We start from the raw sequence: 24,759 nt of genomic DNA on the forward strand, positions 1-24,759 counted from the left end.
GAGGCGGTCAGCGAGCGGTTATCGACGGCGACAATAGTGGATGGGAGGGGTTCGATGGTGACGAGGGGAGGAGGAATTTTTCCCCCCTCGCTCTTGCTCTCAATCCCACTCCCGCTCCCGTTCCCCGCTTCAACTCCCGACTCAACTTGTTAACGAACCGGCTCGGGAGTCATCGAGCCGAACGAGGATTCAGTCGAGCTCAGTTTATTAATTTAAACGAGTCGATTCCGAATCTCGAGCTAGAGAGATACCGAATTGAAATGAGCTGGCACCGAGCCGATCTCGAGCCGCTCGCCACTCGGCTCAGTTCAAAGCCACCCCTAACAGAGAGTCCCTACACGAATATTGGGAATGTTTCAAGAAATTATGTGCAAGTTGCCCCCATCATCAGATTAGTGAGCAACTTCTTATCCAGTATTTCTATGAGGGCCTTCTACCCACTGATAGGTGAGTGACTGATGTTGCTAGCAGAGCAGCTTTGGTGGATGAAACTCATGAGGCCGCGAGAAACTTGATTGCAAATATGGCGGCCAATTCTCAACAATTTGGCACTAGGCTTGACTTTCCATCTGAGAATGTTAATGAGGTTAATATTTTCTCATTTGAACAACAAATTGCGAGTCTAACTTCTCTTAGTCATCAAATGGTTGTAGGAAATACGCAAACAGTGAAGGCTTGTGGGATTTGTTTAGTAGTAGGTCATTCAACCGATATCTATCCAACTCTTCAAGAGAAGCCCACTAAGCAAGTGAATGCGGAGGGTGGTTTTCCTAGACAACCGCAAAGGAAGTATGATTCCTATGCAAACAAGTATAACATGGGATGGAGGGATCATCCCAACCTTAGCTATGGGAATCCACAAGTTAATCAATCCGCGACTCAAAATTACCAAAGTTACTAGCAATATAGGCAGCCATATCCCTCACGATAACAACCGGTCCAAACTTCCAATTCTGGTATGTCTTTAGAAGATATTGTTAAATCTGAAACCACAAATAATTAGCAAATTCAATAGGAAACAATGGCCAGTATTCAAAGTTTGGACAATCAGATGGGTCAAATGGCAACCGCAATTAGTCGGCTAGAGGTACAAAGTTCGGAGAAATTACCCTCTCAAATGGTATTAAATCCAAAAGAAAACGAAAGTGTAATCATTTTGAGAAGTGGTAAAGAAGTTGAGATTCCGGTAAAGGTAGCCCCTGCATCGTCGAAGCAAGAAAAGGAGAAAAACGTTGTTGCAGACAGGAACTTTCCCAATGTTGATGATGTACCTAAGCAAAAGTTTCCACCTCTTTCTGATTCTAAACCAGTTCCTCCTTTTCCTCAGGTTTTGACAATATATGAAACTTTTCATAGATGTGAGGTAAATATTCCACTATTAGATGCTATTAAACAAGTGCCTCGTTACGCTAAATTCCTGAAAGAACTGTGCACAATTAAAGGGAAACAAAAACTTAGAGGATGTGAGAAGGTGAGAGTAGGGGAGAATGTTTCTGCAATTATTCAAAGAAAACACTCTGCGAAGTGCAAAGATCCAAGTATGTTTACTATCCCTTGTACGTTAGGTAACATCAGATTTGAGAAGGTCATGATAGATTTAGGGGCTTCAATTAATGTCATGCTATATTCTATAAATGTTTCTTTGAAACTTGGACCTTTGAATAAAACTGGTGTTGTGATTCAAATAGCTGATAGAGCTAATGCCTATCCTAAGGGTGTAGTTGAGGATGTTTTTTTGTGCAAGTTAATGATTTGATTTTCCCTGTTGATTTCTATGTGCTTGATATGGAAAATGGTGACCAAATTGCTCCTATTTTGTTAGGAAGACCATTCTTACAGATAGATCTTCATAGTGGCACACTTACCATGGAATTTGATGGTGAAATTGTTAAGTTTAACATTTATTTTAACATTTATGATGCCATGAAATATCCTGGTGATTACAATCATGTTTATTCTATAGATGTGATTAATCATTTCGCGTAGGAAATTTTTGAACTTGATAGAAAAGATGAATTGGAAGTTTCCATTAGTAAGCATCTAGAGAAAGAGAATGAGGAGTTATCCTTGAGTTCTGATTTGTAGAAAATTGTTGCAACGTTAAATGATATTCCACAGTTACAACAATCAGGTAACGTTCCATATATTGAGTTACCAATTTCTAATGAGAGGCCTTTACCCCCTGTTTTACAGGCTCCCACTCTGGATTTGAAGCCTCTCCCCAATCATCTCAAGTACATGTTCCTTGGAGATAGAGGAACGTTACTAGTGATGATTTTCAGTAAACTTAGTGCACCTCAAGAAGAAAAGCATGTGCAGGATGAACTTCATTTGCAAGAAACATTCGCTGATGAGCAATTCCTCGCCACTAGTGTGACATAACCTTGGTGTGTGAATATTGTAAATTATTTGGTTATTAATATGTTACCTTCTCGTTTGTCTAGGGCTCAAAGAGATAACGTCAAGAGTGATGACAAATACTACGTATGGGATGACCCTTAATTATGGAAGCATTGAGTCAAGCCAATGACGATAAACAAAGGCACTGCTTGGGATGTAACCCAAGGGGAGTTCATTCATTTTTCACTTTATTTTCACATTTATATTTTGGTTATTTGTGCCTTCTCTTTACATTTCACCTTACATTGGGGACAATGTAAGTTGTAAGTGTGGGGGAGGGGATTATGCTGTGTTTCAATTTTGTTTTCAAAAAAAAATCTTTGTTTTTGTATTTTTTAATGATTTTTGGTTGTGTATGTCATGAGCAAGATAAAATAAGGTTCTTGAAAGATTCATAACATGATTGAATAAGTAATCTTCCAACTGAGAATGAATTAGTCTAGTTATTTTCTTTGAGGATGGTAGTGACTAAATTCTATAGACAAAAGTCGATAAGATTTTGAGCCTTTAGATTAACACATCCATATCAGTCTCACTATTTTCTTTCAAGAGAGATAATCTTCCATGGATTTGTTCATCTAGAACTTGCCTTGATTCTCTTTGAGGTCACATTGACACAAGCATGCATGAACATGATTAAGGCCCTCTTTGTTATAAGCTACATAAGCCAAATAGTTAGTGTGTTGTCGCAGGCAACCAAAAATAAAACCTATACTCCTAAAAATATATGTAGTAGTGCAAATAAGGATCAATCCCACGAAGAGTGATTAGTCTACTTTTATGCTCCGTGAACAAGGATGTGGGGGGGTTGAGTGTAATGAAACCACTTTTAAGAAAAACAACTTAGAAATAATTCAAATTAAACGAATCGAAATCACTCAAAAGAACAAACCTTGGTCTAAGTCAACATCCACCATTAGAATTTTACTACGAATCATCGATGCAAGCATATATCAATTCGCACTTGAATATTGACCATTGGAAATATCTTCCTATATCTCCTTTTGTAGTTAATTAGAAAATAAGCGATCCAATTAACCCAAACTACTAAACAACCCAAGACAAACGCTAAAGGTTTAATCAAGTAGTAGCGTTAAGAATTAGAGAGATCGATGAAGCTAAATAACACAAGCACAAACGGGTACATTTAATTTAGTCCAACATTCTTCTCAAGATCTAGTAATTCCTGATGCAACAAATCATCAAATCACAATTGCTTCACAGGTTAGAGAGATCAAACAATAATGGATTTGACATCTAACTTAGCAATATATTGCAACAAGTAATAAACTACTAGGCCTCCTAGTGATTAAAAGAGACAATCATGAAAGAAAATTATAGAAGAACATCAGATATTCAAAACATAAATTGAACGTTGAAAATAAATCAAATCTCACAGTTGTATTGATATCAAGGCTTCAGTTTCCTTTGACCAAATCTGAAAGTTTTGCCACGCTAGGCCATGAAGAAATCTGATGGAAAAAACTAGAGAAAAGAGAGAGGAAAAACTGGAGAAGAGAAAATGAGATTTGGAGCGCTGAACTCCTTTTCTCCTTTTTTTCCCCTTCTTTCTCCCGGTTTTGAGTTTTTCTTTTCGTGCATCCGGTCTCGGTCACAGTGCTCGTGTCGCTACTTCAAGCCCCATTTAGACCTGGATGCAGCCCATATAACTCAAAATTTAAAAACATAAAAGTTGTATAAAGTTTTTTTGGAATTCCATAGAATCTTGAATCATCTCCATAAGAGCTCAAATGAGAGAGTTATGCCCAGATTACGAAGAAATGTCGAAACTGTCCAGAATCACCCAATTAACTTTGTTTTGCACTTAACACTTTCATTTGCATCCTAAATCAAAATATAAGAATAATGAGTACATTTAGGCACCAAATAATTATAAAAGCCTAAGCATTTAGGGATAATAATATGACATCTTGCATTCTCATCAAATTCCCTACACTTAGCTTTTGCACATCCTCGGGCAAAACTCAAATTCACTTTATCAAAAACACCAAGGTTGTAACGTCATCAACAAAAAACTACCAAGCTCTTCAAAACTCATAACATACAATGAACAAACATTGTTAAACAACTTAAAATTAATTAGTAAGCATTTTCATTCAAAGATGGAGTAAACTAAATAAGAAGAGCCTCACAAAAATAAACACTCAACTCTCATGTGTTTGAAGGGTATGTGTTTCTCTCGAATTTATTCCTAAGAAAATGATCTACCATCGCCTTGCATATCTTCTCATTCTCCACCACTCAGATCACATGCATAACACAAATCATAAGGACTTTCCAATGGTTGTAACAGGGTTTAGGATCAAGGTGGGAAATATTTGGGAATTTAGCTCAAAAGCTATCGAAACTAGTGGAGCAAAAATTAATCAACTCAAGCTCGAATAAATAAGACATGAAGACCAATCACTCCACTCAACATCTTCTTCAATTTGTATCTATCTCATATAAATAGACCCCTTTCTTAGAATTTAAGGAGGAATTATGAACAAGGACAGTTTGTAACTTTAAAAGCCATTTCCCTTCATCACTTCCTTTCTTCATTTCTTTTTCTCTTCACTTTATTTTTTTTTACTAACAATGGGACTCATGAAATGAGGATGAAAACATGTTCCATTTCACCAGTCATACCCATACCACAAATCCATACACCCCCACACTTATTTCTTGCACACCCATATGAACCATAATGATGAACAATGCGGCACTAGCTCTACGGCTTGGGTAAAGGTTGGGAGTCCGTGACGGAGGAACTTAATATCCCATAAAAAATATCAAAATTATTTGCACTTGGGAGTCTATGATGGAGGAACTTAATACCCTATCAAAAATATCAAAATTATTTGCGGTTGGGATTCCATAACGGAGGAACTTAATACCCCGTAAAAAATATCAAAATTATTTGCAGTTAGGAGTCCATGACAGAGGAACTTAATACCCCATTGAAAATATTAAAATTATTTGCGATTGGGAGTCCATGACGGAGGAACTTATTATTACATTTATGTTACTTCCCCTCATTAATGTCATATATTACTCTACCACTTGATAGTCGTTGTCCTATGGAGGGACACGGTGTTGGAGGTGGACACTTCACAGCAATGCCGATAGACACACTACCTACAGAAGACGGAGTGTGCCCTACATCCAGCATGAGTTAAGACTGGAGTATGGAGCAAAGTCTTAGCGGCTAGGAGTGATTTACTCTCACTGATATTATTCCTGTTCGGCCTCATGCTCTCATATTATTCCAGTTCGGCCTCATGAACGAGTGCACCAGTGTGAGGGGGAGTGTTGGAAGATCAAGGCATATTGGAATAATATCAGATTTTATACATCATTTACAACAAGTTGGGGAATTCATGTTGTTCTCTCACCTCCAGCTTGAGGGGGAATGTTGGAATATAGGGCCCAAGCCCACACAACAAAGGAAGGCCAACATATCCAAGAGTATTAGAACATGGGCCTAAGCCCTTAAGACCAAGGAAGACACATACATCCAAGAGATATAGAAGATGGGATCAAGGCCCACTTATCAAAGAGAAGGCCCATAGGCCCACATACAATTATCGCAGGACGGTAAATAAAGGGTCATTTCATAGAGATTGCATTAATGTAATTAAATTAAAGTTCCAGGGTTAATACCCTAAACCCTAAACCCTAAGTTTATGTAAGTCTATTTTCTTACCTATTCAACCAATTCACAATCGGAGTTTTCTTGAGGGAGATATCGATCTTGGAGAAAAAGAAGAAAAAATACTCAGATCGGTTAGATTACAAAATTTTGAATGTAAATACATTGTCTTTGTATGTCTTTCAATCTATTTTTCAACACCCACATCTTCTTCAGTACCTATAGACAATTTTGTATTTGAATCCATATGGGTTTCTGTTGGTCTACACCCTATTATTCTTGTCTCCTCCAGTAGATCAAGGACATACTTCCTTTGAGTTATTACAATCCCATGTTTGGACTATAGTACTTCAATACCCATAAAATATTAAGTAGTCTAAGATCTTTTGTCTTGAATTCTGCACATTTTTTTCCATAGTTTCTTGAATGCCGTTGGGATCACAACCGGTTAAGACAATATCATCAACATATACTGCCAAAATCACTTTGCCTTTAGGTGCGTCTTTAATAAATACAGAGTGATCTACAGAACATCATTGGAATCCAGCTCGTATGAGTGCTTGGTTAAATTTATCAAACTATGCACAAGGAGATTGTTTCAGACCATAAAGGGATTTCTTCAATCGACATACCGACTCCCCCTCAACCACAAATCCCGGTGGTTGTTACATATAAATTTCTTCCTTGGTATCAATTGAGAAAAAAATTATTCACATCAAATTGATAGATCTTCCAGGAATAAAATACGTATTGAGTTTATTTTGGCCACCGGAGAGAATGTTTCCTCATAATTGATCCCATAACATTGTGTATAGCCTTTAGCAATGAAACGCTTCATAAGGCGAGCAACGGACCCATCCGGATTGTGTTTCATAGTAAAAACCCACTTATAACCGACAGGTTGCTTATCTGATAGAAGAGGAACTGGAGCCCATGTCTGATTTTCATAGAGTGCCTGCATTTCTTCATCCATTAATGCCTTCCACCCAAGATGTTTTAGAACCTCCTGATAGGATAGTCGGACTGAGGTGGAGGAGATAGAAGAAAGAAATTGACAACATGAAGAGGATAAACGATGGTGAGACACAAAATTGGATGTGGGGTGAGATATAGAGGCCCTAGTGCAACTTCTGGGTTCTTTTCTTAAGGCAATGGTATGAGTATCATATTGTGGGCCAAAAATAACAGGTGAAGATGGACTTACCTCGGTGGGATCTGTAAACTCTACAAGTGTGGTGTCAACCAGTGTGTCTGGGGGTTGAACATTTTTTGTAGCACTGGGCACAACCGATCGAGGAGAAGTTGGTACTGAAGAGAGACCTGGAGGAGCATTGTCAGAGTAGTATGAAGAGTCTTCAAAAAAAGTTACATCCCTGGACACAAGTAACCTTTGGAGAGTGGGATTATAGCAAATGTAATCCTTCTGTGTGCAAGAGTATTCTAAGAAGATACACTTGATAGATTTTGGATCAATTAAATTTTTTGTAGGGAGGTACTATGAACAAAGCATGTACACCTGAAGACTTTCGAGGGTAGTGAAAAAGGATCATCATGTGGTAGCAATAAGGATTATGGGGATTTATTACCAAAAACGGAAGAGGGTAGCTTATTTATAAGAAAGCATGCAGTAAGGATGGCATGAGACAAATAAAAGTATGGGACTTTCATGGTATATAGTAAACTGCGAGCAACCTCAAGAAGAAGACGATTCTTCCGTTCTGCTACACCTTTTGGTGGAGGAGTGTAGGCACCATTTTGTTGGGATGTTTGATGAATAATGCCATTCTCCTGACAAAATAAATCAGAGTCTCTAGAAGTATATTCTTTGGCATTATCTGACTAAAGTAATTTGATTTTTTTACCAAATTGAGTGAACACCATAGCAAGAAAGGATTTAAATATGGATGGTATTTCAGAACATTCTTTAAAAAGAAATAGTCATGTGGTACGAATAAAATCATCAATAAATGTAATAAAGTAATTGACTCAGGAAATATTTGAGATACTCAAGGGTTCCCATACATCTATGTGGATCAATGAAAAAGGAGCAACACTCTTAAGTTCTGGACGAGGTGAGTATGTAGTTCTCTGGTGTTTGCTCCGTTGACTGACTTCACAATTTAAATTTGACTTATCTTTAAAAGTAGGGGGAAAACGATGAAGAGATTCTGTGGATGGATGTCCCAACCAATTGTGCCATAGACTTGTCTCAGTTTTATTGGTTGAAACAATATTTATTTTTGGCACATCCAGGTAGTAGAACCCCCCTTGTTCACGACCTCTACCAATCACCTGTTTCATTATAAGATCCTGAAACACACAAGAAGTGGGTGAGAAGGTAATGGAGCAATTAAAATATTTTGTTAGTTGACTAATAGATAAAAGAATCAAGGGAAAAATATCAACAAAAAGAATATTTGCGAGCAAAAGTGATGGTGTAACAGAGGTGGATTCTTTCCCAAGAATTTTAGTTTGAGAGTCGTCAACTATGGTAACAAATTTAATCGTGAGACAAGGAGAAAATGAGTGGAATAGAGTTTTGTTACCTGTGAGATGTTCGAAGACGCCTGAGTCAATTATCCACGATGAAGAGGAGGTAGAGAGCATACCTGAAGTAGTAGTGGCAACAATAGTTGACGAGGAACACGAAGGAGAGACCATCAATGTTTTCATTTTCTGGAATAAGTCATACTCATCATCGGTAAGGGTTTTCTTTTCTATGGTAGACTGGTCCTCCTTTGAATCACTTACTAAGGCTTGATTAGCCTTCATCCAATTTGGTTTGCCATGGATTCTATAACATGTCTTTATAGTGTGGCCATATTTCCCACAATGGGTACATTTCCTGTAATAACACGTATCTATGGTGTGGCCATATCTCCCACACTGAGTGCATTCCTTTCCATCTATTCTAACAAAACCATTCATTCCACCCCTTCCTCTTCCTCCTCTATAATTTCTTCCACGACCTCGACTACAGTCAATTGATGTTCCCCTATGCCCAGAGTACATAGTGGATGATACTTTTATAATAGAAGAAGAAGAAGAAGAAGAAGAAGAATTTGGAATACGGCGTAATGTGGCACATACATCATCAAAAGTGGGAATAGCAAAGGCGCTAAGGAGTTGAATTTTAGCAACTTCGAGATATGGCTTAATGTTTGCAAGGCAAATGGTAGTGACTAAGGCTTCTTTCTTCTTGTCTTGGATAAAGACATTTGTGGAGGTAGTCCGAGCTATCTTCCATTCTTGAAGAAGGCCCATAAAACGAGCCAAATATTTATGGATATTTTCTCCTTGTTTAGTGTTGAACAATCTTTGGAGAATATCATATGGCCTATGTAAGTTGTCAGAGCTAAAGTACAACATAGCATATGTCTCTCAAATTTGTTTAGTGGTATCAAGATGAATAACATTGTTGGAGACAGGTTCGCCCATGTTGTTGATGAGCCAACTAATCACCAAAGTATCATTTTTTAGCCACTTAATATAAGAAATATCTTCTTCATCAATTAGATGCCCTAGTTTGGTGAGGTGACTAAGTAGATCCTTTGTTATAAGGAGCCGACGAACCGATGTGGACTAGCTCATGAAATTTGATACCCCTCGCAAGGGTATGGTAGTAATATCGAGAATATCACTCTTGTTTCCCATGTTTTCGTCAGTCACAATAGGCAACTCAATGTACTAAAAAAATCTCCAAAATAATAATCACAAAACTGAGTAGAGTTCTTCAACCAACTCAGTTAATGGAGAGGCTGAGCATAGAAGCTAAGTAATCATATTTCTGAAATCCAATGAATAAACAACCACTCATAATAGGCTCAAGAATAATTTTTTTTATCAGGGAATCTTGTTCCCACAAAATTGTAACCTTTTATGCAAAAAATCTCAACATAAACCAATTTTCTGTAAAAAAAATTTAAACTAACAAAACCTCCTTGGCCTTCTACTAATCCGAGATGCATAAGCGCAATAATCTCATATGATTAAGAGAACCATAAAATCATCTCTAAACCATCTTCTAAATCCAAAAACCAAGAGCATGAATTAATAATATCAAGAATATAAAAAACTTATCTCACAAACTTCAATCTTGTTTCACAAAGAGCCTTCTATGAGTAGCTTTGATCATAACTTCTTAGAGCATTCTCTTGACATGGGGATCCTAAATTTGATGCTCTGATATCATGTTGAATTTAGGACCCCATGACTGAAATCTTGAGTAAGGTGAGAGAGGGAGAAAAAGAGAAGGAGAGAGGAGAGAAGAGTAAAATCGAGAAAAAGAGTTTAGGCCAGAGAGGAATAGTTCATGAGTTGAGAAGTGGAGAACTACTTTGCTTGATTATAATTCGAGTACACGAATCTCTATTTATAGTAGAGGAAAGTGGTAGAGTCCAAATACAATTAAACTACCTTGTCCTAATTACACTCAAACTCTAACACTTAAAGATAAGTCCTAGCATAATTAAATAACTCATCATAACTAGAAAAATAACATAACTACAATTGAAACTCTTCTATGAAGTATGTGATCATATGATAAGGATGCCAACTCGTGGTTATCATGGTGGGTTGTCCCACTTTGTAACAACACTCATGTTGGAGAAAACCTGGTTACATGAAGATGCAAGAAGCAAAATGTGGTTACAAGATCTAGTACAAAAGCATAATACAGGGCTATGACTCACACAGTTAGTGAACTCCTATGGATCAATCCCTTCTTACCAAATTAGGATTTTATAAAGGCAGTTCTATGGGTCTATATTGTGATAACTAAGTAGTTATTGATACCATTTCAAATCCAGTCTTCGATGAAAGGACCAAACACATTGAGGTGAACTGCCACTTTATACGGGAAAAATCTCAATCGGGTATAATCTCCCTCAAGCATTTTTCATCACAAGAACAAGTAGAAACCAGTTATGTCTAAGATCCTATCTTTTATATGTGGCAAGTTGAGTATTTATGATGTCTTTTCTCCTCCATCTTGAGGAGGAGTGTTAGAAGATGGGTTCAAGTCTACACGTCCAAGGAAGAAAGCCCACACATCCAAGAGGTGGCATATTGATAAATAGGAAGACTTCTAATAAAGATGGCTTGAAGATGTAATTACTTGTCTATTTATGTCTCTTCTCTTGTAATATTGTAGCCCTAAGGGTATTTTAAAAACTATAAATAGAGGCCCTTGGCTAAGAGGTAGAGCATTAACTTCTCTCCTCTCTTCTCAAATTCGTCCAAACTCTCCTCTCCCTTCTCTCGGAAGTCGATCACTAAATTCTCTCTCATTTCTCTTATCTTCTCTTTCTTCTTCTTCTCCTCTCCCTCTTTTCTCGAGATCATTATGAAGGAGTCATAAATTATACACTCTATATAAAGTTTCATTCTTGATGACATCAAATGTCTCAAAGGTTGAACCATTCTACTGTTGCTCAAACCTCTTTTGCAGTTTGACCTTTGCTGCTTTAAATATCAATTTCTCTCTGTATATAACTCCAATTACAAAATTTATTTTTTGCGTTGGAAAGTAAACTTGAAGATATTTCCGTCAATATATAATTTAAAATATGAAAAGCTCGGAATAGAGGTGTGAACATTAAAAAAACAACATGTACTAGAACACGAAAAAAGAAAAAATATAGAATACAAACAAAAACTACTTGAGATGATAGATCAGAAAAGGATCACATAATTTTCATGGGTTGACCGAGTCAACTCATAGATCCTGCTTTGATACCATGTTGAATTTATGGAAAAGAGAAAAACTTCACTTACTTGATGTAATTTGTAAACTTTCATTTATAATAGACGAAATAAGTAGCATCCAATTATAATTAAACTATCCTTGCCCAATTACACTCAAAGTTAAACATTAAAAGATAAGTCCTAGAACAATTGAACAACTAAACCTAAATCGAAGATTAACATAACTAAAACACCTTTTGTTGAAGAGCAAATATGAAAGAGTCTTACGTGACTATTATAATTAGAAGTCTTATAAAGCCAAAATTATTATGGAAAGAGGTCTCACATAAACGTTTCAGTTTGACGGTGTTTTAGTTACGTTAGTCTTCTATTCATGTTGAGTTATTTAATTATGCTATGACTTATCTTTAAGTGTTAGAGTTTGGGTATAATTGGGACAAAGGTAGTTTAATTGTAATTGAGCTCTACTACTGTCCTCTGTTATAAATAGGTGTTTATGTACTCTGATTACAACAAGTCAATAAAGTTTTTATCTTTCCATAAATTCAATATGGTATCAGAGCAGATTATTTGAGTTGACTCGGTCAACCCACAGAGATAATGAGTTTTTATCTATTATATCAGTTTAGGTTCGTATATATTTTTTTCAGTTTTTAGTCCCTATATCCTTTGTTTCCTTTGCATTTTTACCTCTATATTGAGATTTTAATATTACATATTAGATATTTACGGAAAGATATTAGAGTCTACCTTCTAATTTTTTATTTTTTTTTGCCATTGGAGTTTTCTACAAAAAGAAATTGAAATGCAAAGGTCAGGCTGCATGTAGGGGTGGCTTCAAACCGAGCCGGCTCGAGTTTGGCTCGGTACTAGCTCGGTTCGATTCGTTATCTATCGAGGTCGAGCACCGAAATCGGCTCGTTTACCTTAACGAGTCGAGCTCGACCGAAGCCAGGTTCGGTTCATCGGCTTGCGAGACTGTTCGAGGTGAGTCGAAATCGGGATTGGGAGCAGGGGAGCGGGATCGAGAGCGAGGGGGGGGGGAATTTTTTCCTCCCCTCGTCATCGCCGAGCCCCTCCCGTCAGCTATTGTCGCCGCCTCTACCGTCGTCGCAGCTGTTCATCGGCCGTCTCTACAGCCGTCGCAGCTACTCGTCGGTCGCCTCTGTGGTCGTCCGTTCCATTTCTTCCTCTCCTCGTCATCACCTCTGTTTTTGTTTTCGTCGTTTTCGTCACCGCTGCCTCCGTCGCAGTCGTCATCCTCGACGACAGGTCCTCCCTGGCACCGTAACCCCCTTCCCTCCGCGTCGTCTCAGCAAAAAACCAGAACCTAACTTTAGTGGAGAGATTAGGGGAGAAATAATCTCCCCCCCTCCCCCGCGCGAAGATGATCTCGCACGTGCGAGATCATAAAGTAAAAAAAAAAAAAATCCTCTCGAAAAAATTAAAAATAAATTTTATAGAAATAAGTTTCTATAAAATATTAATGTCTCATTTTTTTAAACATTTTTCTTATTGAATTTTTTATTAAAAATCATATAATTTTCTAAGTAAGATTTTCGTACCAATATGGGGTAGAAAACTGTATAGAAAATTTTTGAATAAGTATTTAACAGTTGATGCTTTAATACTTTTAGCATGAAGCAATTTTCATTGTAATTTTGTGTTTGATATTTTATTTAATTAAAATTTTATCGATAAGTATAATAATATATTAGATTGATTATAAATTTTTATTTATTTCCCGAGAAGTGACAATAAAAGGTCCATTTAACTTTCCTTAGAAAATTTTAAAATATTTTTTGTAAATTTCTAATAAGTGACTAATAGTAATAAGATTTTATTTAAAGTATTTTTTTGGAAATATGTATCATACGAAAAATATTTTTAGTTTTTCCTAGAATATAAACTTTCATCTAGGGGGATTCAAAAATTAAAAAACAAGCTAGACAACAATTGGAGTAAAAAAGATTAATATTGGTGCATTTTAATCCATTATTGAAATTCAATCCTGAACCTCCCCTATCATTATATTTTTTAAAAATTTATGCATAATTTTATATATAATTTATTCAAAGCCACCCCTATGGGCGAGATCATAAACAAGGGAAAAAAAATTCTTTGTCCCTTCCTCATGGCTCTTAAAGAAATTGAAAAGATATTTTAGTAGAAATACGTTTCTAGAAACTATTAGTGGTTTTTTCAATAACTGTTGAAAAGAAATTTTTAGTAGACATATAGGGACCATTAGTGCCTCATGTTTTTTCAAAATATTTTTCTAATTATAAATTCTTTTTAAAAAATCATATAATTTTCTAAGTAAGATTTTCTTGCCAAGATGGGTTAGAAAACCATATAGAAAAATTTTGAATAAGTATTTGACAGTTGATGATATAATACTTTGAGCATGAGGCAATTTTCATGGCAATTTTGTGTTTGACGTTTTATGTGATTCAAAATTTATCGATAAGTATATAATATATTAGATTAATTATTAATTTTTATTTATTTCCTTAGAAAAGGCAATAAGAGGTCCATTTAACTTTCCTAAGAACAATTTAAAATATTTCTTGTAATTTTCTAGTAAGTCTTTAATAGTAATAGGATTTTATTTAAAGGATTTATAGTTTTTATTTGGGTGATTGTAAATTGATAGTGATATTTCATTTAATTTTGTTGTGTTTGATTATTGTATGGAGTTTATTTATAATGTTTTGCAGTGTATGGAGTGTTTAGACTATTTTATGAAGTGTATAAACAATTTTATGGAGTGTTTATGGAATGTAGATGGAGTGTTTATGGAGTGTTTATGTAGGTATTGTGTAAATTGATTATGCCCAATTTTAAGTAGAGGTCATGCCCAATTTTATACAAGTATTATATATATAGATTATGCTCAATTTCAAGTAAAGGTTATGCCCAATCTTATACACGTATTATATATATAGGTTATGCCCAATCTTATACACGTATTATATATATAGGTTATGCCCAATATTATGAAGAGGTCATGCCCAATTTTATGTAAAATGTATGCATAATTTTATATACATTTTATTCGATATATATTATTTGAAAAGTTTTAAATGTATGTTGAGGCTCGAGCTCTGCTCGAAGCTTGGTTCGAAATCGTTGGGCTCGAGCTCGATAACAATTTTAGGCTCGAGATGAGGCTCGACTCGAAATATTTAAATCAAGCTCGGCTCGAACATAGGCAGGTTCGGGTTTGGCTCGGCTCGGCTCGATGCCACTTCTAACTGCAAGAGAGGTTCGAGCTGTAGTAGAAAACTACAACTTTCTAGCCATTTTATACTATAAAAAATGAGACTTTATATGAAAAATTATATATCAAAAGAAATATCTGTAAATCTATTTTCTTACCTATTCAACCAATTCTAGATCTGAGTTTTTTATAAGGAGATATTGATCTTGGAAAAGTAAATGGTCATACTGGCAAAAGGAGAAAGAGTACTTAGTTCGGCCAGATTACAGAGCCAGAAATCTATAAGTTTATTTATCTCAAAATAAGAATATTTTATGAAGATAAACTATACTTGGATGAAATTTTTTTAAGTCTAGTTTCAAAATGAAAAAATTTCTTATCAATTTGATCTATATTGAAGGATATATGCGCATTGGAATAATCAAATGTCATGTTGGTATCCTATTGCATTAAAAAATTCGAATTTAAGCCGAAATTTTTGCATAACTTTTTGAGTTGGTATTTTTGGTCAACAATATCAGGAAAATATCTAATATACCCCTTTTTATTGGTTACCTTTTTCCTACCATCATTTTTTTACTCTCATATACCCCTTTGGGCCAACCTCTTGTGCGTTGCTTCGGTTAGTTTACCTTTTTATATATATGGGTGTTTTTAAGTCCATTGAGACTTTTTATTGGTACCCTTGGGTTTTTTATCCCTTTCTTGTGAATGATAGACATTATCCACTTTAGTGATTATTGTGACTATTTTTGTTTGAAATCTTTTGATGTTGGTTTCGACTTATGTTTTATCACCTATTTTTACCTTTTAAGAGTGTGTGTCCACTTTTGTACTAATCCTTGGGACACCATGATAGAAGAAATTATTAATACATCTATGTTATTTATTTCAAACTGAGATCACTGCCATTACCACCCAGCTCGAGGAAGAGAAATAGAAGATGTACAAGAAATAAATATTTTATTCCATATATTGTGATAATTTTTATGTGACCAAAATATTAAAGAAAGGGGGAGCTCAAAAGATGAAGTTTTTGCATCTATGAAGAATTGTTTTTGTGAAAAATTCTTTTTCAACAAAAGAAAATTGAAGACCAAGAATCTTTTTCATTACAAGCTGAAGTTATAAACTCAACTTGAGGGGGAGTGTTGAAGAGCAAATATGGAAGAGTTTTACATGACTCTCACAATAAGAAGTCTTACAGAGCCAAAACTATTATGGAAGGAGATCTCACAAAAAAGTTTCAATTTGAAGATGTTTTAGTTATATTAGTCTTCTATTTATGTTGAATTATTTAATTATGCTAGGACTTATCTTTAAGTGTTAGTGTTTGGGTGTAATTGGATCAAGGGTAATTTAATTGTAATTGGATTCTACTACTTTCCTCTATTATAAATAAAGGTTCATGTACTCTAATTACAACAAGTCAATGAAGTATTTATCTTTTTAATAAATTCAACACCTTTAAACTGAGACTCTTCTGTGAGACCTCCTTCTATGATACTCTTCTTAGACTCCATATTAATTACGGCTTTGTGAGGTTTTTAACTGTGAGAGTCATGTAAGATTTTTCCATACCTTCTCTTCAACACTACCAGTAGGGATTTTTATTGATCGATTATACCATGTATATTGATCGATCAACTTAAAATGTTATACACGATGGGAAGATGTTAATCGACTATATCTTCGATCAATAAGTTATATCTATCTCAGTCATAAAAGAGAAAGATTTTTGGTCGGATCGATTTGTGAAAGAGTAGAGAAAGTGAACGTATCTAATTTTGAACCACTGATAAAAAAAAGGAGGATACATGCTTGAGTAAAATATATTTTTTTATGACAGAAAAATAGTCATTGCACACGATTGATTGGTCATCCACTTTACACTTATTTATTAATGTGAACTCAACTTTTTGTAGACAGGAAAAAACAACTAATTTGGTTTGGGGAATTTATAAATACCCCGCCAAACCTCCCTTTGAGAAGTTAATGAGCTTTTATTGGTATGTCAACAAACATTTATTTTCAATTTATTGAAATTCTTCCTAAAGTGCATTTTTTAGTCCGAGTGAATCAAAACTCTAAAATTTTCATTCTCTATATTCATACCATCTTCATTGCACATATCATAGTCAAACTCCAACATTCTACATTGCACAAAGGTTGGAAGCTTTTGATCTCTCAAAGGTGAAAATTCTCTCCAATTGATAAGCGTGTAAGTTTTTACCTCTCCTTTGTATTTTTCATTTGAGATAGGTTCATCCATAACCTAATCAAATTTAGATAAAAAAAAGGGTCTTATTAGAGTTAGAATCTATTAAATCTCTTGGGGATGTTAAATTGTAAATCGTGTATTTGAGTATACTCATGGCTTACAATAGAGCTGAAATCTATTTTATGTAATTCCAGTTAATAGGTCTAGATTAGTCGAATCTCCTAAGTACAAAGTTTTGGGCGGTGAATACCAATAGGGAAACATCTATAACAAAACATTTGGTGTCAAATCTTGTATTGTTTGAATTTCTATGTTTTACTTTACTTGTTTGCATGATTTATTGTTCCATGCCTTAAAATTTTTTAAACTTGTAATTCTCAATTCATCCTCCTCTTGATAAACCATGTGGGCCAACAATTAGTAGAGCTAGATCAACTTGTAAGGGGTATTTTTTTTTTCTTCTTTTTTTAGCCTCACCATTTTGTTGGAGTGTATATGTGCATGATATTTTGTCCAAAATTTTAAGTTAATATAGATTATATGCAATATAAAATAATTTAATTTTATATTATTTATTTATTTATTTCAAAATAAAATAGGATAAGACTCCTATTGCCATGACAAGTGGCTTTCTTCATCATAAAACCTAATGAAATGAGAAGGGGAGCAGGAGGTATCTTCCCTAGCCATCACTCTTCGTGTCATCAAAAGGAGGATATGGAATCATTCAATAGAGAATGGATTCCACTCATGAGATATGGAATTTCAAATTTTATCATTTTATGAAGGAACAAAGTGATCTACCAACTATTCATGTGCACTAGGGGTTTAGTACATTTGGAAAGTAAATCACCTAGTGAGGGAAAGAGAAAGTGAATATAAATTCTAGGGTATCTATTTTCCATAAGGAATATACATTTTGTGTTAGTGTGTCATACAGAAAGTGCGATGAAATAAACTTTATAGTGTTAGTATAATCTTATGACAATGTTAAATGAATTCATTACTAAAATAGACTTGGTATGGAGTGAACGAGAAAAAGAGGTATTCATGTATTTATTGGCCACTCCAAATTATAAATTTTTTTTTGAATTTGATAAAACAAATATAAATTCATCTAATTAATCAATATACTATATTTAAAATAAGTATAATAAAAAATATAAATCTATTAGTATTTTAAAGTTGTATAACATAATTTTTTATATGATTGATAATTTTTAATTATAAAAGAAATATTTATACAAAATATATTTCATTATTAGGAACAAAAAGAAGAGAAAAAAGACAGAAGAAGTAAGACGAAGAAAGGAGAAAAAACAGGAAAGAAAAGAAAAGTTGGAATAAGAAGTAGCTTCCGCTTGTGAAAGCTGAAATTTCAGACTGCAAGAGAAGAAGTGTTCTGCTCCAATCTTTCACACATTAATATAATTTTGTGGAATGAAATTTACATTCTATTAACTTTCCGAGTGCACTATGAGCGAGTGGAATTGAAATTAAATTCACATGCCAACTTTCCAACTTTCTTCCACCCATTCTGGTCTCACCATTCTCATTTATCATTTAGCCACTGAGATTCGCCTCGTTCGAGCTTTTGTCTGTCACTCTTTCCGCCTCGTCTCATTGGACATTTCGCTCTTTTCACAGAGCATCCGTAGGGTTCAGACCATTTCGTCCGGACAATTTCTGGAAGTGTAGAAGATAAACAAAAGCCCTAGCTCATGTCTTGTCCTTATTTTGTTATCTGAAACCCTAAGCTCGCTCGCTCGATTCAGTGACCTCTTTGCATACTGGAACTCATCAGCTTAAAATCTACCTGAGTCCATGGGAACTTTGTCATGTTTTTGTAGAAATTACTATTCCAGTTTGGGAGGATAAAACCACTCTACCTCGAGGTAAAGATTTAAAATTTCGTCTCTTTTCCATTTCGCATGACATATTTTTGCTGGTACTGCTGGATTCGATACTCTTTTAGGGTTTAACGCACCGTGCTTTGTCTCCCATTGTCAAGGTTCTCGTTTTTGCAGATGTCCCCTCGGAATTGTCTTCTATTGGTTAATTTTTTTTTTTTTCTTTTTTGCCTGTTGGAGTTCTGGGACTTCGCTCCATGGTTTAAGTGAAGAAAGAGAAGAGCCATGGCGGGAGATGACCCTCTTGTTATGATTGCTTGCGTTGTCTCGGGGACGCTTTTCTCCGTTCTGAGTTCGTTGTCCGTTTCCATCCTTTGTGCTGTAAATTGGCGGCCATGGCGGATTTACAGGTAATGTTTGTTTGTCCACTCTCAGGTTTATCTCAATCGAAGTGTTTTTCCTTATGTTTTGTTCTACGGTAGTGAGGCCATATTTTGTTAGCTAAGTTGATAAATTATGTTTGGCGGTTCTCGATATCACTTCTGAGAGTTTCATTGCTCCCACTGTGAAAATATAAAACTTTTGACGGGAAAAATCCTACCGTTATCGATTGCAGTGTGTTCAGAGAAATGTTTTTATGTTGATGGAGGAAGAGACGTTGTTGTTATGTAAACGGGTCCGACATTGTTTCTATTTTTATTTTCCTCCTCTTCTCTACATATGTGGGAGAAGGGTAATTTTAAGTGTCTGTGCTACTTGCTAGCATTAAATGGTGTTAGAGATTTTGGATTATACAGCGTCATATTAGTCTCTGTCATTTGTACAAATCTTTTTTTTTTTGCTTTTCAGCGTCCGCGCAGAGTTCGTGTCATTAAAACTATAACTTATTGCAGTATTTTATTTTAAAAGTCTTTTATAGGATGTGTTTTTGGTATATCTTGTTCATAATTTTAGTAGCCATTTTAGGTGAAGAACCATATTTGGTTGCATATAGAGCATTAATAGCTCAGTAGTCGTTATGATCTGCATGAAACCAATCAGATATTGCAAAGTGCTGCTTAGCTTCAGTATTTAATGCCAGTGGATGAAATAAACTATAAAAGTTTTGGCAACTACATACAGTTGTCTTTCTGACTTTGCTATTGAGGTTGATGTATTGTTCTCTTGCATGTTATTAGCTGTTCAAGTAATGGTACGTATAGACTGTTAGCAAATAAAATGCATAGTTTAGTATTCTGTTCCATCTGTACGTGTCATGTTGTAGTTGAATTTGGGCATGTAACTCGGTAAGCATCATCATGACTTCTTTTTTTGCTCTTGCATTAATTAGTAAGCCTATGCCTCAGCAGTGGTGATCAATTGGTTCTGTTCATATGGGCTTCGTTCGTGGAATTTATACTTTATTTCATGAGATTCGTGACCAAGCTTGTTTCTGTCTGCTTTTGTGGTGACATACTCCGATTGAGGTTGATATGTCGTTCTCTTGCATGTTATTAGCTGTTCAAGTAATAGTACGTATGGACTGTTAGCAAATAAAATGCGTAGTTTAATATTCTGTTCCATCTGTACGTGTCATGTTGTAGTTAAATTTGGGTCTCATTAATTATGATGGTTATGAATGTAACTCTGTAAGCATCATCATGACTTCTTTTTTTGCTCTTGCATTAATGAGTAAGCCTATGCCTCAGCAGTGATGACCAGTTGGTTCTGTTCGTATGGGCATCATTTGTGGAGTTTATTACTTTATTTCATGAGATTCGTCACAATGCTTGTTTCTGTCAGATTTTGTGGTGACATACTCCTAGAAGTGCAAAATTCCATGGCAGACCAGATTGCCCAGTTTGGTGTTACTCAATTGCATTTAATTGTGGGAGATCTTTTCCCTCTAGTAAAAAATTCTTTGTGCTTGTGGCCAACTTGGCTAGCAATTGTGTATTTTCTTTCCCTTAATGAAATTTTCTCTCTTTGAAAAAAAGAAAGTATACCTTTGGTTGATATCCTCATCTGTATGATTCACACTCTAGGTATTTTCTATATTGACCACATGATTGCATCCGTGATCTGGGATCTGCCCTAGACCAAGTTTTTGGCAAATCTTTTATGCTTCCTTCATTAAAAAATAATACTGAATCCCTGTCAATCAAGCTATAACTATAGCCTTTAAGCCAATGAACCAGGGAATATACTTATAAGCTGCTGAAAGATTACTCAGCAATCTGTTATGAAAGCACCATGTTATGCTGCCTTTACTTGCCTCAGAAAAGCTTAATTTGAAAAGTGTGAAGTAGATTTTTCAGATGAAAACACCTCATTGTAAAGGTTCCCCCTTCAATAGTGTGTTGTCTTTTGCTTTCGAGCCTTTAATGAAATCGTGCAAAGTATGAAGTAGTTTTTTGTGATGAAAATGGGCAAGGAATAAAAAGGGGGCCTAAATGTTAAGTTGGGTCCAAGGCCAATCCCAAAATGACTAGCCAACTTAGGGAACCTCTTTCATAAACTCAAGATCTTTGTACTCACTAATCCATGTGGGACTATTTCTTAACACTTCCCCCCTCATGTGTAGGCCATCTTTTGTGTTTCTACAAGTGGATAGTTTAGGTGTAGGCCTTCTTTTATGGCTCTACAAGTAAATAACTTTAGGTGTAAGTCCTCTTTTGTGGCTCTACAAGTGGATAATTTTTATCTGTAGGCCCTCTTTTTGTGGCTCTACAAGTATATAATTTAGGTGTAGGCCCTCTTTTGTGGCTCTACAAGTGGATAATTTTAGGTGTAGGCTCACATATGAGTACTCACTCTGATACCATTTGAAGTTGGTTCCAAGGCCCATCCCAAAATGACTAGCCAACTTAGGAAGCCTCTTTCTCAACTAATAAACTCAAGATTTTTGTACTCACTAATCCATGTGAGACTATTCCTTAACAAAAATACAACAATGTGGGGGACTTGGAGGTAAAGTAGCTCTCTGTTCAATCCTCAAGGATGGGGTACAAGAGTTGTTACATACCAAGAGCTGATCAAGCTCATTGGCATATTTTATTTCAATTGTCTTTACTAGTGGTTCTGTCATCTGCCTACTATTGAATCGATCTTCTGTCAGCTAACCAATAGTGTGTGGATTTTCTCTTCATTTTCCCCCTTTACAAGGATTGGATGATCTTGCTCATGAATATTGCATGTCTTACTTATTTGACAAATCTAGTGTTTTCCTTGTTCTAAGGTGCAAAAATCTGTCATGGTGCCCGTTAATACATTGTGGGCATTTTTTTTAATTGATGGGGATGGCATTTTCTTTATCAAGGATTCACTTTATGGATATATATATGCTTGTTTGTGTCAAAATGGTGAATATCACTGAGTTGCTATTGTTTCTTGCTCTTTAAGGTTCATGAAGATTCTAGTATGAATTTTGATGTTATATTATGCAATTTTGTGTTTGCATTTATTTCTTAGATGAGTAGCTGCCAGTTTTTCTTTAACTAACTCTACCTTAGAGTTTTTAGTTATTGAAATCCTCTTAATAATGTTTTAGTGTCTTGAATTACAATTGCTAATGATGACAGTATAGTGTCTTAAAAACTTCTACATCAACTTTTGAGACCCAGCTTCTCATTTTACTGTTGGAGATTACATTTGAAAACTGCAAATGACGTAAATAAAAGGAAAAATAAGAGTATTGCTTTATTGCTTCAAGCAATTTGTTCATGTAATGGTATAGGGATTTTAATGGTTTCTGGAATTTTCAGTTTTGTGAAAGCCAAGCTATTTCTTTTTCTGCTACTTTTTTTTTTTTGAATGATAGAATTGAGCTATTATTACAAGTTTTTGCATGTGGCTTGCTTTTCAGTTCTATACTTATGATATGGATGGGGTAAAATGCTTCAATGGCATCTAGTGTAAGTTCCATTAGCATCTCGTGCAAGTTCCACCTATTGGGAGCATGTTATTCGGTCCATATTTCATTGCTACATTTTTCTGAGGCGCTTCTTCTGCTGCTGGGCTGGATAAAATTAATTGTCTATTTTGCATATTTTTTCCTACTTTCCCATGATTATTTTGTTTTAGTTTTTTGTTTTACTATGTAATTATTTTGTATTTTATGTTTACTAATTCTGTTAATTTTACACTCTCTTCCTTGTTCTGATGTTCTGATGCTTCTATTTTGCATCCCCAGTTGGATCTTTGCCAGAAAATGGCCGGATATTCTACAGGGTCCTCAACTGGGCCCATTATGCTGTTTACTTTCTCTTTCAGCTTGGTTACTTGTTCTTTCTCCCATCATGGTGGTTATCATGTGGGGTGCTTGGTTAATAGCGATACTGGATCGGGATATAATAGGTCTAGCTGTGATCATGGCGGGTACAGCTCTTTTACTGGCATTTTATGCCATCATGCTATGGTGGAGGACACAATGGCAAAGCTCAAGTATGTTTTTTTACTTTCGTTTTAAAGTTAGGGCAAGCTCTTATTATAATATATTTTTGGTTTCTCATCTCTATAATAGTTGCAGTAGTTTCCAGTATGAACTGACCATCTTCATGTCTTTTGGTGATACATCCTGGTACTTCAAGATTTTGATTGTCTTATTGACAGGAGCTGTTGCTATTCTTCTACTTTTGGCTGTGGCTCTCCTCTGTGGATATGAACTCTGTGCTGTATATGTCACAGCTGGTTCGAGTGCATCAGAGAGATATTCCCCATCTGGTTTCTTCTTTGGTGTGTCAGCTATAGCATTGGCCATCAACATGCTTTTTATCTGCAGAATGGTGTTTAATGGTAATGCTGCTTCCCTGACGTTGCCTAGTTTTGATAGACTTTGTTTAGCTGTGAGAACTAAGCTGCAAAGAATGAGCTGTTTGATCATATTTCCTGGACTTTGATGTTGCAGGAACTGGGTTAGATGTGGATGAATATGTGAGGAGGTCATATAAATTTGCTTATTCTGATTGTATTGAAGTGGGTCCAGTAGCTTGCTTACCAGAACCACCTGAGCCAAATGAACTATATACTCGAAAATGTAGCAGGCAAGCCAATGTGATGTTTGTTTTGTTTTAAGTATAATTTGGATGCCCAGTATCTTCGCTCTGTTTATTTATGTTTTAATGCTAGACATTCTCAGTGTCACATTTTGTAAATGATTCTCATTTTCATTGGATCTAGTAATATGTGGTCTTTTTTTGAGCTGCTTTAATTTGTCATTGTTTCCATAGGGCTCTGCACCTTGGGCTTCTGTATTTGGGTTCACTTGTTGTTCTTCTTGTTTATTCCATCTTATATGGCCTGACTTCAAAGGAGGCACACTGGCTGGGTGCCATTACATCTGCTGCTGTTATTATTCTTGGTAATACTATCTTTTCAAGATACGGTTGTTTATTTTTTCTATGTTCTAGTGTTATTGGGGAATGTTCCTGTTTACTTATTGCATTGAAATGTTCAGACTGGAACATGGGAGTATGCTTATTTGGTTTTGAGCTGCTCAAGGACCGAGTGGCGGCATTGTTTGTTGCTGGAACATCACGTATTTTCCTCATATGCTTTGGAGTACATTATTGGTATGTTGTATCCTTGAAGTATTTTCCTGGTTGTCCTGATTGGTGTGCATTATCTGAAAGTAGCTATTTAACATCATTTGAAAAGAATTATTACAAATATGCACTCCTTTTCTATTTCAGTTACTGAAACATATGGCCTTGTGAATGCCTTTATTCAG

The 24,759-nt window shown here is 35.4% G+C and overlaps 1 protein-coding gene across 1 annotated transcript in view; it reads left to right on the forward strand.

Annotated features, from left to right (window-relative positions):
- The first annotated feature begins 18,658 nt into the window (after positions 1-18,658).
- The window catches only part of LOC137940147 (calpain-type cysteine protease DEK1-like), a 51,642-nt gene continuing 45,541 nt past the window's right edge, over positions 18,659-24,759 (forward strand). Inside the window, exons 1-7 of the mRNA XM_068785085.1 lie at positions 18,659-19,097; positions 19,214-19,462; positions 23,224-23,474; positions 23,643-23,825; positions 23,938-24,073; positions 24,260-24,390; positions 24,487-24,601. Of these exons, the coding sequence (XP_068641186.1) occupies positions 19,338-19,462; positions 23,224-23,474; positions 23,643-23,825; positions 23,938-24,073; positions 24,260-24,390; positions 24,487-24,601 (941 nt within the window). The 5' untranslated portion in view covers positions 18,659-19,097; positions 19,214-19,337. The remainder of the gene's footprint in view (positions 19,098-19,213; positions 19,463-23,223; positions 23,475-23,642; positions 23,826-23,937; positions 24,074-24,259; positions 24,391-24,486; positions 24,602-24,759) is intronic.

Source organism: Aristolochia californica, unplaced genomic scaffold, assembly GCF_029961685.1.
Source record: "Aristolochia californica isolate CCGP_79_NKW_82.1479 unplaced genomic scaffold, dmAriCali1.0.hap1 SCAF_9, whole genome shotgun sequence".
Taxonomy (NCBI): domain Eukaryota; kingdom Viridiplantae; phylum Streptophyta; class Magnoliopsida; order Piperales; family Aristolochiaceae; genus Aristolochia; species Aristolochia californica.